This window comes from Parasteatoda tepidariorum, chromosome 11 (assembly GCF_982258835.1).
Source record: "Parasteatoda tepidariorum strain Cologne lab strain chromosome 11, Ptep-v5.0, whole genome shotgun sequence".
Classification (NCBI taxonomy): Eukaryota; Metazoa; Arthropoda; class Arachnida; order Araneae; family Theridiidae; genus Parasteatoda; species Parasteatoda tepidariorum.
This window is the reverse complement of record NC_141765.1, coordinates 29,019,371-29,033,242: the sequence shown is the minus strand read 5'-3', so window position 1 is coordinate 29,033,242 and position 13,872 is coordinate 29,019,371. Positions and strand designations below refer to the sequence as shown.

The 13,872-nt window shown below is 27.3% G+C and overlaps 1 protein-coding gene across 2 annotated transcripts in view; it reads right to left on the bottom strand.

The window, feature by feature from the left end:
• Positions 1-614: 614 nt before the first annotated feature.
• Positions 615-13,872, bottom strand: part of LOC107439167 (uncharacterized) — a 42,688-nt gene continuing 29,430 nt past the window's right edge. Inside the window, exons 6-9 of one of the 2 annotated variants that reach the window (XM_016051656.4) lie at positions 10,046-10,267; positions 3,819-3,878; positions 2,822-2,881; positions 615-805 (exon numbers count right to left, since the gene is read on the bottom strand). In XM_016051656.4, coding sequence (XP_015907142.3) covers positions 753-805; positions 2,822-2,881; positions 3,819-3,878; positions 10,046-10,267 — 395 coding nt within the window. In that variant the 3' untranslated portion in view covers positions 615-752. The remainder of the gene's footprint in view (positions 806-2,821; positions 2,882-3,818; positions 3,879-10,045; positions 10,268-13,872) is intronic. The other variant, XM_016051657.5, reaches the window with a different exon arrangement.

Below are 13,872 nucleotides of genomic sequence, written 5' to 3'. Positions count from 1 at the left end.
TTTATCAACAGGTTTTAAATTCTGATCCTTAAAATAAGGGGGGGGGAATAGCCGTAATCAAGAAAATATTATTCCAATATTTAATGTGAGATAGCATTTAAAAGTATGGAATCTTTCATGTTAATTTCCCATTTTGCGCGTTTCGCCAGATCTTGAGAACTTGATAAGTGAATCAGAAGTTTTTGCACACAATTATATAATTCATTTATTCGAATATAATTTGTATGCAAAATAATTATTATTCTTTATTTTATCTAACGAAGAGAATTTGAATTGCAAGGTATTAGTTTTTCAGTATATAATTTTAAATCACAAAATTTTAATGTACTTGAGAAATCAATAGTTCTCAAGAAATCAAGTTTTAAATAAACGACTTTTTAAAATCTGTTAACTCAGAAACTATTCAATCAATTTTGTTCAAATTTCGTGCTTTGAGATTAATTTAATAACTTTTATTTTCATAACTTATTAAATTACTTTTGAATTATCTAAATTCATTTTTAATTCTTTTTAATAAAAAGCGTAAGAAACAGTAGGGAAAAAAAAGCTGTAATATTAAAGGAAATTGGTACTAACACCACAGTACAAATAAAATAAAAAAAGATGATGCACACTTAAATATTTCATGAGTTTAATGAGTATTGCACATTTAATGGATGTGGATTATACAATAGAGTAGATGATATCACATAAAGCAACCAGAAAACTCTGCACTACTTTCCACCAGGTGGCCTTCTTGATCTCACTTCTTGTTAGATTTCAGGAGGAGCTTCAGCATTGGGTTGCTCACGGGCCTCTTCTGAAACTTAATACAAAAAAAACTTTTGATTTGTTAAGAAACATAAGAAGTAAACTATAAAAATTTGAAAACCTGTTTTAATTTCATTAATCACTCTTTAGTGGTGTGCATTTGCTCAATAAATCAAGTGACTTTTAGCCAGTTATCGTTCCATTTCCTCATATTTTTCTTAAAAACCTAATATTTAAAATCATTTTAATTGAAATCAATCTTATTTAAAATCATTTTAGATCACTTAAAAATTTTTAATTAAAATATTTAATTTGCATTTAAATTGCAGTTTTTTTTTCATTCGTGAACACAACTGTTAATTTATTTTAAAACAAACTTTTGTGTCATGCAATATGATTTAAAAAAACATCACTTTTGTCTATCTTTATATACATATGTATATTTTTGATAAATCTATTTATGATAAGATTTTTATTTCTTTTTTTAATTATTTTAAAAGCTTCAGTTTGGTATTCTTCAGTTCTTAATTAATTTTATTATTTAGAAGATTTTAATTTATTGCAAATGTGAGATTGGTCAAAAAGCGAGTAAATTTTACGAGTGTGCAATTGTTTAATAATAAATTCCAGACAATTTAAGAAAATAAATATTCAGTTCACACAATTTGACTTTGTAAATTGTGTACTGAATAATTGTAAATTGTGTACTAATTTATTAATATATTAATGATTACATTGATACTTAACATTCAGTAAAAAGTAAAATTTCCAATTGAAAAAATAAAGCTGGAAATTATATTTCTCTTCAGTTCACACAATTATTATTTGAGAAACTAACTAGTTTAGTAAATTAAAACTACTGAGAATATACATTAACATTCCATTTCTTTAATAAATACTATTACATGATTTATAACAAATATATCAGAAACATGACTTTATAAATTATTTAGAAAAGAAAATAAACTTTTACAATTGGAATCACTATGTTCATATTATAATCTAGTCTAGCTAGATCTGTGTGGGACATATCAATAACTGGGAAGTACAAACATATAGTAGCTCCTCAACATACAAAATTTGTTATTTTAGATTGAAAAATTACACAATAATCAGAAACTAGTTACATAATTATTTTTCATTACGTATGAATTTTGCATTTTATAGCACAAATAACAGCAACATTTTTTTTAAATTTTGGTGCTGAATTCATTAAGGTAGTAATAAAAAAACAATGCAAAGTAAAACAAAAATATCAACTTCATAAACTAATAAAAATAATCAGCAAAACTGATTAAACTGTGAAGTTATAAGGTTCAAGAGCTAAATTGCAAATTTAACATCTTTCATGCACTCTGCTCAATTCCATTACTCAACATTTGGCTTTCTATTTGTTTTTCTTTCTTTTTTTTCTTCCCTTTTAGTAAAAAATTACATCTTTCACCTACTTTTTAAGAAATTGCAAGCATTAAAAATTATGAAACATTATTTTTTAAATAGTTTTATTTAAAAGGAAATGGTCGGAAAATAGGCCTATTTTGAACGAGTTCTTATATGAAACAAGAGCATCTCAGACCATAGGGTATACTAAGTGTGCATTTCGTTCTAGTGTTGGTTGGCTTTCGTGTTAGTTGAAGAAGGCGGAATCGCCAAAGCACAGCAAATAATAATTTAAAAACTGATTATGAAGGTTTGGTGATCTAGAGCAGGAGTGATCCATATGATTTAATCAAATCTAGATCAATTGTCATATTAGAATTACTTTTTTTTTTGATGAATCTATTTTTGATAAAATTTTTATTTATTTACTTCATTATTTAAAAAGCATCAGTTTGGTATTCTTCAGTTTTTGATGAATTTTATTATTTAGGAGATTTTAATTTTTTGCAAATATATTACTAAGTTGATGTTTAAACATTAAAAATAAGAAAAATTTCATGAATAGATAAAAAATCTCCATTACCAAGAGAAAAGTTTTTACTAGAAAAATGTAATTTTCTTACATATGTAAAGATTTAAAAAAAGCAACAAAAAAAAGGAAAGAAAAATATATATCAAATTGCAAACTTACCACGATCCTTTATCTTCTCAGTTTTCCCAATGCCCTCTCCAGTTATGGGGTTGCGCATAACTAAAAATTTAAGCAACATGCAATAAAAATTAACAAAACAATGTTAAAGAGAAACAAGAACTAAGCAAACTAATAATTAAAAAAACGGTAGTAATAAAAAAGCAATGCAAAGAAAAACAAAAATGTCAACTTCATAAACTAATAAAAATAATCAGCAAAACTGATTAAACTGTAAAGTTATAAGGCTCAAGAGCTAAATTGCAAATTTAACATCTTTCATGCCCTCTGCTCAATTCCATTACTCAACATTTGGCTTTCTATTTGTTTTTCTTTCTTTTTCTTCTTCCCATTTAGTAAAAAATTACATCTTTCACCTACTTTTTAAGAAATTGCAAGCATTAAAAATTATGAAACATTTTTTTTAAATAGTTTTATTTAAAAGGAAATGGTCGGAAAATAGGCTTAGTTTGAACGAGTTCTTATATGAAATAAGAGCATCTCAGACCATAGGGAATACTAAGTGTGCATTTCGTTCTAGTGTTGGTTAGCTTTCGTGTTAGTTGAAGGCGGAATCGCCAAAACACAGCAAATAATAATTTAAAAACTGATTATGAAGGTTTGGTGATCTAGTGCAGGAGTGATCCATATGATTTAATCAAGTCTAGCTCAATGGTCATATTAGAAATATTTTTTTTTTTTGATAAATCTATTTTTGATAAAATTTTTATTTATTTATTTCATTATTTAAAAAGCATCAGTTTGGGATTCTTCAGTTTTTGATGAATTTTATTATTTAGGAGATTTTAATATTTTGCAAATATATTACTAAGTTGATGTTTAAACATTAAAAATAAGAAAAATTTCATGAATAGATAAAAAATCTCCATTACCAAGAGAAAAGTTTTTACTAGAAAAATGTAATTTTCTTACATATGTAAAGATTTAAAAAAAGCAACAAAAAAAGGAAAGAAAAATATATATCAAATTGCAAACTTACCACGAGCCTTTATCTTCTCAGTTTTCCCAATGCCCTCTCCAGTTATGGGGTTGCGCCTAACTAAAAATTTAAGCAACATGCAATAAAAATTAACAAACCAATGTAAAAGAGAAACAAGAACTAAGCAGACTAATAATAAGAAAAAGGTGGTAACAAAAATGCAATGCAAAGTAAAACAAAAATCTCAACTTCATAAACTAATAAAAATAATCAGCAAAACTGATTAAACTGTAAAACTATAAGGCTCAAGAGCTAAATTGCAAATTTGACATCATCTTTCATCCGCACTGCTCAATTCCATTACTCGACATTGGCTTAATATTTATTTTTATTTCGTTTATTTCTTTTTTCTTTTTTTGTTCTTCCCTTTTATTAAAAAAAATTACATCTTTCACCTACTTTTTTAGAAATTATAAGCATTACAAATTATGAAACACTTAAAGAAAAAGAAAAAAATATATCTATTCAAAAGGGTATGGACGGAAAACAGCCTTATTTTGAACTACGAGTTCTTATATGAAGCAAGAGCATCTCAGGCCATAAGGAATATTAATAGCGAATTTTGTTCTAGTGTTGATTGGTTTTCGTGTTACTTGAAGAAGGCTGAATCACCAAAACAGCAAAATAATTGAAAAAACTGCTTGTGAAGGTTTGGTGCTCTAGTGTAGGTGTGATCCATTATGATTTAATCAAACCTAACTCAATGGTCATAATAGATATAAACTGCAACAGGATAAAATTGTGCACACAAAAAAATAGCCTAGATTGGTCAACAGCTTGTATCTTATTTAATAGCATTGCCAAACCACACCCTGAACTAATGATTATGATAAATCCTCAATGCTCACTAGATTTTCCACTCTCTTTCACATCTTTCTTAATTTTTTGTTACAAAAATAATTATATTCCAAAAATTCTGAAAAACTGGCTATCCAGAAATCTGTTTTAATTTCTCCAAACTTAAATAAGAGTAAAAGAAACACTACATAAAGAAATCTTCAAGTCATTGAAGCACTTAAGATGAACCTTCCTTAATCAGCATTTTTAACATTTATATATAGTTACAACTTAAGGAATATGTATATTCAACTAGGATATTAATTAACGGAATATAATTTCGGAACAAATGTTCACAAATTTTGCAGTTTGTATACAATACTTTTTTAATTCTGTACTGCTTTTATTATTCATTATCTTTAAAACTAATTAAGATTTCTTTTTTAAGAGAATTTTTAATAATGAGTTACAATAATTATTGTAGTAAAATATTATATGTATAGTAGATTAATAATTTGGTATCACTATATTTGAACTGATATAAAGCAAATTTTTATAATTTCCATAAAGCACATTTTTAATGTTACACACTTCTTAGCAGTTTTTTTAATTATTTAGAAAAAGTTTTGTTAATTATTATTTCTTTTAAGACCCAATCTTTCACAAAGATTTTGCTCATTACGAACCAGATTAATAGTAAATCAAATTAAAAGTGCAATTAAAATAAATTGTTTGGTTTTAAGGCGAGGGTGAAATTTAGAAATTTAAGAACACATGATCTCTAAAAATGTAAAATAATTTTAAAAAAATATTAAGAAACCATAATTAGCTACTTATCTTGTCGCGACTTAAGACTAGCAATACTAATAAAAATATTAATGAACAGAAGAGTTGCTTCTTTATCAATTTTGATTTTTTATGCAAAAATCTATACAAATCTTAAATGAAGGTAAAAAATTTCAATTAATATTGTTTGTTAACTAATTTTGTCAAGCACTTCAGAAAAAAGAATTTTTTTCAGAACATTTATTTAGAATTCTTTTGTTCTAAGCTTATTGATGAATTAGGATATTCATCAGTACAGTCATTACGCATGTGCAAACCTGGGCAGTATCCATGGACCCTTGAGAATCTTACTTTTTATAAATTGTATCAAAAAAAAATAAAAACAACATTGTCCTATATATATTTTAAAATAAATATATTCTATTGTATAAAGTGTACATTTTGTATTTCTTCCTACAAATAGTGATTATCATGCAAACACTAATAATTTGTATAGTTTATTACCAGGAAAACTTAAAAAGGCAAGCAATATCTATTTTTCAACGTTCCAATGATGTTTTTAGGTACTCATATCTCACTTACTACTCAATTTGTGCCAGAAAGATTCATACACGCTTGTAAAATAAATTAATGTGAGTAAATTTTATTTTAAGTTATGCCACTAAAAATGCTTGATCAACACCAACTCTGTTTAGCATTTAAAAATGGCTTAAGTAATAATTGAAAGAGTTTAGAATTACAGATCACTATGACACAGCAACCTTTTAAACTGTTATGGCTGATGTGCATTTTAGGATGTCTTAATGACTGCTAAGTTTGACAAAATATTTCATACTATTTCATTTTTTTTCTTGTTTTGTTATACTTTACGTTTTTTTTTAATTTGATTATTTAAATTGGCTTCCATAGATTTGAAAATAATATTAGAGTATTGGCACTAATTAGAATCTCTATTTTTTTTTTCAAAAAATTATGCAGTTTAAAAATGCTTTATTTTATGTTCATCTAGTTTTTGGGGTAATCAAAATTTGTTTAAATTACTGAATATCTTAAAAATTTTATTTCACGTTTGTGAAGTTTTTTAGTTCGATTTCAAACAATGAGACATGTTATGAAGCCCAAAATATTTCAGTGCCCAGGGGCCCTACATGGTATTAAGACAATTAAACTTAGTTTACAAATAGTGTGCACAAACAAAATGAAATGAAATTAATCAGGAATTTAATACTAAATATTTTTTGGAATAGTTTAAAAATTTATAACTTTACTAAGAACATTAAATTTTACATTTTACAAGAGTTTAAGTATGCAGGAAAATATATTTGTGCTAGCTGAACCTATTGCACATACCTTGGACTGGTAAAAGTACAGCACTGAGACCAGTCCAGGATAAAACAGACATACATTTTGATTTCATCAGGCCTAACAAATATAAAATATTTTTTCTTAAAATTTAGTAATTTATCCTCAAGAACATTTAGTACCTATCTATCTTAAGTTCTAATTTACAATAACTTTTTTTTATATTTTATTTTCAAATGAACACAATTGAGGAAAATAATAGCTGTCAACTTTTACAATTTGCGCAAAAGATTTTCCATTGTGATAGTTGAAACACATAGTAAAAAACATTTAAATTATTATCAAAGTTTAATTTTTGTCAGGTTTTTACACACATAACAAATAATTTTCAGGATTCTTATATAGGTATTTAAAAATTTTTATTTTGTGGTGGTAAAAATAACTTTAAATCAAATTTTCAAAGCCAGAGTAATATATTAAATGATAAAATTGGCATATTACTAGAAATTTTTTTGTAAACAGCATAAAAGTTGACAGGCATGAAAAATTAATCAGGAATTACAAGTTCAAAAAGTTCTCTAGCACGTGCTTGGAAAATCTGAAATGGTCATCAACACTTCAAAATAGTTAAGTTATAACTTTCCTTTCTAACCTCACTTATACACATACATATCACAGGATAAACATTGAATGTTACCAAGAATATTTATTAATAAGGAAGCAACATTAAACTAACATAAAATTAGATGAAATGGAAGAACTAAGTGAAATAGCTTTTGAAATCTTTCTAAATAAGATAAAATGATTGAAACTAATTTGAAATTCAATAAATTATAAAGAAGATTAAACTGTTAACAATCAAACAAAAATCTGGTTAATATCAGGGTTTAAATCACGATTTAAATCATGATTTAAATCACGATTTAAATCAAATGATTTAAATCAAATGATTTTTTTTAAAAAATCATTGATTTAAATCAACTGATTGTTTTTAAATATATATTGATTTAAAAAGTTAAAAAACAGTGTTTCAATTATTGATACTTTTATTATTTTCAGTTTTAAAATTCATTTTAAATAAATTACTACATTAATTAATTTTAGTTAACGAAATTACTTTCTTGATGTATGTTAAATTCCAACACATTTGAAATTTTATTTTCAAAAATCTATTGATTCTTGAGATTGAAAGTACGGATTAAAGTAAACATTTAATGCTGTCTTAATATAGACTTGCATAGCTGTAGAAAGTAATTAATAAACATGAATTTTTTTCAAAAAAAAATTTCAAATAATGTTAATTAAAATTCTACCTTTTGATTAAAAAAGCATGGAATTAAAATCTGCATTATATTTTATTGATGTAGGATTGAAAATGAATATTTTAATATAAAAATATATAGAGTAAAGATTTATTTATTTTTTTCATGAACGACTACATTTATAAACACAATCTATTACATTTATTTTGTCATTTTAAAAATCAAGAGGGGAAAAAAGAAGTCACAATTTTAAATTAAAATTATGGTTTGCTAATTGAAACTTTGCTTGAATAGTTTAAGTATAGGGGTCTGTCCAAGCCAAATTTACTACCGTTTAGCGGTACCTTCACAAATTCAACTTTAGGAAAAACTGTAAAATAATTTCACAAAATATTTTTTCTTAAAATTTTATTTCTGTGTCTCGTAAGAAACGATAAATCCATATTTTTAGAATATTTTTGTGTTGATTTTTTAATATAATTTTTTATTTTCACAAATTATGTCTAAATTTTCACAAAATAGGTGCCTCTCAAAAAAACCTAAACAGACCCCTGAAGTACTCTTTAAATTCTCTAATTCATCCAGTCTTTAAATTTCAATCATGCATTTGTTCCAAAATGGTTGCCATGCATTCAAAGTTATGTATTATAACGAAAAATTATTTTAGTAAGTTAGAGCTCCTAAAATATTGTTATAATATAGTTTTATATTATAAACTATATTATAAACTATATTATAACTAAATATATTATTATATATATATATTAAATATATTAATTATTACATATATTTAGTCAAAATTAAATGTTAATTTAATTTTGACTAAACATTTATAAAGTATTTTTATAAATTAAATTTCTTACAGTGCATTTGAATAAAAATCAAAAAAATCTGATTTAATTCAAAAATATCACGAATCCTGGTTAATATGCAGTTACTTTCAACATAATTTATATTATATTATATTATATATATATATACAGTGGAAAGTCGCGTATCCGGAATCGGTGGGACTTCCGAAAGTCCAGATATTAGATTTTTTCGTATAAAAGACCCCCAAGGTAAACAAAGCTTAAAATGATCTAATAAACGATCTGAATTTAAGAAGCAAAAGAAAATAAACATTTTTTTCAGGCAATAATGTTTTAGTATTAGAATGATATATAATCAATCAAAAACAAATTATTACAAAAAAAATAATTATTGCTATTATAAAAAAAAAAAATTTGAAAACGAAAAAAAATTTTAGTTATGAAAATATTAATAAATTGCTCTCTCCACCATTTTGAACTAGAACAATTCAAGCAAGAAGGGGAAATTCTGGTCATTCATTAAGGTAGGTAGGGGGAGAAGAAAAATTCATTTTCTCCGTACTTGTCATTCAAGTTGAGGGCAGAAAAGTGACTAATTCTTATTTTCTCTCCCATCATTGGCTATCAATTAAGCATAAAGGCGTGGCATGCTGATTGGGTTCGCTTTATTTTTTCTTGTTTGACTGAACGTGATTCCCTCTCCACTTTAACATTTGCTGTGTTTACCCTTTTTCACAGTATTTCTTCTTTCCCTAACTGTCTAATAAAAAGGTTCCAGAAAATGCCTCTTTTACTAGCCAGCTGTATAGGCAAAATGGGGGAAGGGGACTCAGTTGTGGATTCCAGCATTCCAGAGGAGGGTCTTCACTAAGGGTAAGGTCTTGGTAGATCTTCTGCTCCCCTTTCTGTTGATTTATGGGCTCAATGCATAAATCACTAGAAGCTAGGAAAGGAAAAAACATGTCAAAAGACCTCTTTTTCTTTCTTTTTTTCTTCTTTTTTTTGAAGAGAGAAGATGAAGAAATTTTTATTTTGATTGTTAAAAAGTGTCCAGGAAATCGATCGTTCCAGAAAAGGGACGTCCGGATATGGGACGTTACACTGTATAATTCTCAATTGGTTAAAATTTTTATGAGTTTTACAAGTTAGTATTGCACCATTTTCTAAATTTTGGTACATTAATCTAGTTGATAATATTAAACAAAAATGTCATTTATCAATAACAAAAGATTAATTGTATAGTATAAAGGGAATCTTTAGTATAAAGGAATTTAAAAAACATACTTACCATAAGTTCTCTCAGGAGTAGCTTTTCCTTCGCCAAAGAGTCTACTTTTTGTAGTAGTAGCTCTTTTAACTTGCTCCTTTACAACTCCAGATCCACCGGCGCCTAAGCCGTAACGGGCTAATCCATAAGTTCCGAGCCCTGGCGATCCTAGTCCAGGTGAACCTAGACCAGAAAACCCCAGTCCCGAGATGTCACTGAATCCTAAATCAGGTGGCTCTAAAACTAAAAAATTTAGAGCAATATATTAATCTTAAATAACTAAAGTTAATCTAGTATTAATTTGTAACTAATTCTACAAATTAAAAACAAGTATACTTTTATATTTTCTTTATTTCAAACAAACTAGCTTAATATAAAAAGGTGTAACAAAATTTAAATTGAAAATAGAAATGTGACGAAAATTCCATTTCAGCAGATGTTAAAAGTGTGCTTTAAATATCTTGGTTGTAGTAGTTGCATACTGAGTTTTGATGAACAGAATAAAAAAAATATTTGGGATATACAGTGGAAAGTCGCGTATCCGGAATAGGCGGGACTTCCCGAAGTCCGTATATTTGATTTTTCCGTATAATTGACCTCCAAGGTAAACAAAGCTTAAAATGATCTGAATCTAAGAAGCAGAAAATAAATAAACATTATTTTTCGGGCAATAATGTTTTAGTATTAGAATGATATCTAATCAATCATAAACAAGATATTAGAAGAAAAATAATTATTGCCATTTTAAAAATAGATATAGAAAACGAAAAAAATTCAAAGTTATGAAAAATATTAATTGCTCTCTCCACCATTTTGAACTAGAAGGAGAACGATTCAAGCAAGAAGGGGAAATTCCTGTCATTCATTAAGGTGGGTAGGTGGAGAAGAAAAATTCATTTCCTCCTTACTTGTCATTCAAGTTGAGGGCGGGGTAGTGACAAATTCCTATTTTCTCTCCCATAATGGGCTATCAATCAAGCATAAAGGCGTGGCATGCTGATTGGGTTCTCTTTATTTTTTTTTGTGTGACTAAAGGGGATTCCTCCTCCACTTTAACATTTGCTGTGTTTACCCTTTTTCACAGTATTTCTTCTTCCCCTGACACTCAAATAAAAGGGTTCCAGGAAATGCCTCCTTTACTAGCCAGCTGCATAGGAAAGAAGGGGGAGGGAGGGGACTTGGTTGTGCTCCTTTGAAAACAAATCCCCCCCCCCGCCTTTTTCCTGCATTCCAGAGGTGGAGAGTCATGGTCTTAGTAGATCTTCTGTTCTCTTTTCTGTTGATTTATGGGTTCAATGCATAGATCTTTAGAAGCTGAAAAGGGGGAAAACCTGTCAAAAGACTTCCTTTTTTTTTTTTTAAAGGAGAGGGGAAGATGAAGAAATGTTTGTTTATTTTGATTGTTAAAAAGTGTCCGGGAAATCGACACTTCCGGAAAAAGGACGTCCGGATATGGGACGTTACACTGTATTAATAAAATGAGGGAAAATGCAAAAATACACACAGCGACTGATTATGGTTTTGACACCAAGTCCTGCATGTTTTAGCCAATCTTTTGACTGATAGGCAATTCCAGAAAATCTAAGAAATTAGCAAGTATTTTAATCAGGGGACTCGATGTTAATATATTGTAAATAAATACAAAGATACTTTTAAAATTTCTCCCTGCAATTCCTTTTTCTTTTCAAAAATGCTTTTAAAGTGAACATCTATGTCCGCAAAATGTTAATTTCTCCATTTGAGAAAAAGAGTTAAGTCCATTGGCCAGGGATGAGATTAGCCAAAACGCAAAAAAGCTGAATTTCCACGATAGTAAATTTTACGCAAGCGCAACCCTTTAATAATAAATTCCAGACAGTTTAAGGTAATAAATAATGTGTTGATATACAATTGTGCACTAATCTATTATTATATAAATGATTGCATTGATACTTAACATTTAGTGAGAAAAAAAATTACCAATTGAAAAAATAAAGCTGGAAATTATATTTTTCCTCAGTTCACAAAAGAGACAATTACTACTTGAAAAACTACCTGGTTTAGTAAATTAAAACTACTGAGAATATAAATTAATATTTCATTTCTTTAAATAAATACTGTAATGTGATTTATAGCAAATATATCAGTAATATTAATCTTTAAATTTTATTGGGAAAAAAACTTAAGCAATGGACCGAATCATTATGTTCATATTATAGTCTAATCTAACTACAGCCCTCTGAAACATATCAATAACAGTGAAGTAGAAATATATATTAACTCCTTAACATACAAAAATTGCTATTTCAGTTTGAAAAATTACATGACAATCAGCAACTGTTTAGATAATTGTTTTTTATTTGATAAGAATTTGGCATTTTATAGCGTAAATAACAGCAATTATAAATAAAATTTTAATAATGAGTTAATAAACTCTTTTTCCCCAAAATTTTTTTTTAATTAAATTCCTTTTTAAGTGATTGCTTTTGTTTGCTATATCTTTTATGTTTGCTATATTTAGTCGTTAGTCCATCTTCAAACATCTTGTGAGAAATCCTATTTTTTCTTCTTTGCAAGCACAGAATGTAAGTTTTGAATATATTCCCTTCCAGTTTCTCTGATGTTGTAACACTTACATATACTAATAATCGTCGTTAGAAAAACAGTCACCTTTATAGTAACTAATTTTTTTTAAAAATTTACTTCTTACAAGAATCACGATAGTTGATCTTAAAATTGTGTGAATATGAAGCACAATTATGGATTTTGAAATCACATGAATATGAAACTAGATATACGATTTTGAAAATGAGAAAATATAAACTGGGATATAGAATTTTTAAAACGCGTAAATACAAATCACGATTCATAATTTTTAGATAGCGTAAATACGAATCATGATGCGTAATTTTTAGATTGCATAAATAAGAATTATGATGCATAACCTTTAGAATGCGTGAATGCGAATCCCAATCCTTATTTTAAAATCGCGTATAAATACAAAAATCAATGGTTGATATTATAAACCGCATGAGCAAATCAACACATTGAATTTTAAACTTGCGTGAATACAAATCGCTACATAGGTTTTTAAAAAGACGTAAATACGAATCACAATATCGGATTTTTAAATCTCGTAAATAAGAATCGCAACGTACAATATTCAAATCGCAAGAATAAGAATCACAACACGAAAATATGAAAAGCTATGTTTGATATTAAAATCGTGTGAATAAGAATCGAGATATTAGCAGATTCCAGACTTGGGACCTCTGAAAGGCTTGTCAGAAGCAGCGTCGTTTGAACTATGAAAATCGGATCTATCTGGAGGGCGGGTAAAAAATTCGGAAAATCTTATCTGCTGCGTGTAAAAGGGGAGAAAATACGTAAAATAAGTAAAAATGAGAAAGGATTGGTAGCTATGTAGTTTGAATTTTCTGCTTCTCTTTGAAAATCGGAGAATTTTCTGAAAAAGCGGAATACTTATAAAAAAAATGAAATTTTTAGAAAATCTGAATTTTTGATAAAAAAAAGCTGAAATTTAAGAGATAAAAGTGAAAATAGCGGAAATCCGCTAAAAAGCGGAAGAATCTCATCCCTAATTGGCTTAAAATATAAAATTCAAACACAATAGCTAAAATTTGTAATTATTTTTCAACTTACAAATTTTAAATTTGCTTTCGAGAAACGAATATTAACTTACAATTTTAAAAAAAATTGCCACATATGGCTGCTCTGCAAAAGATTTCTGTTTCGTCCCTCAGAAGCTTTTTACATATTGACATACGCCTGCAACGAATAACCTTTCACACAGTTAATTAATTATTGTGCACCACATATCAACGCGAAACACTCTTTCCTCTACGATT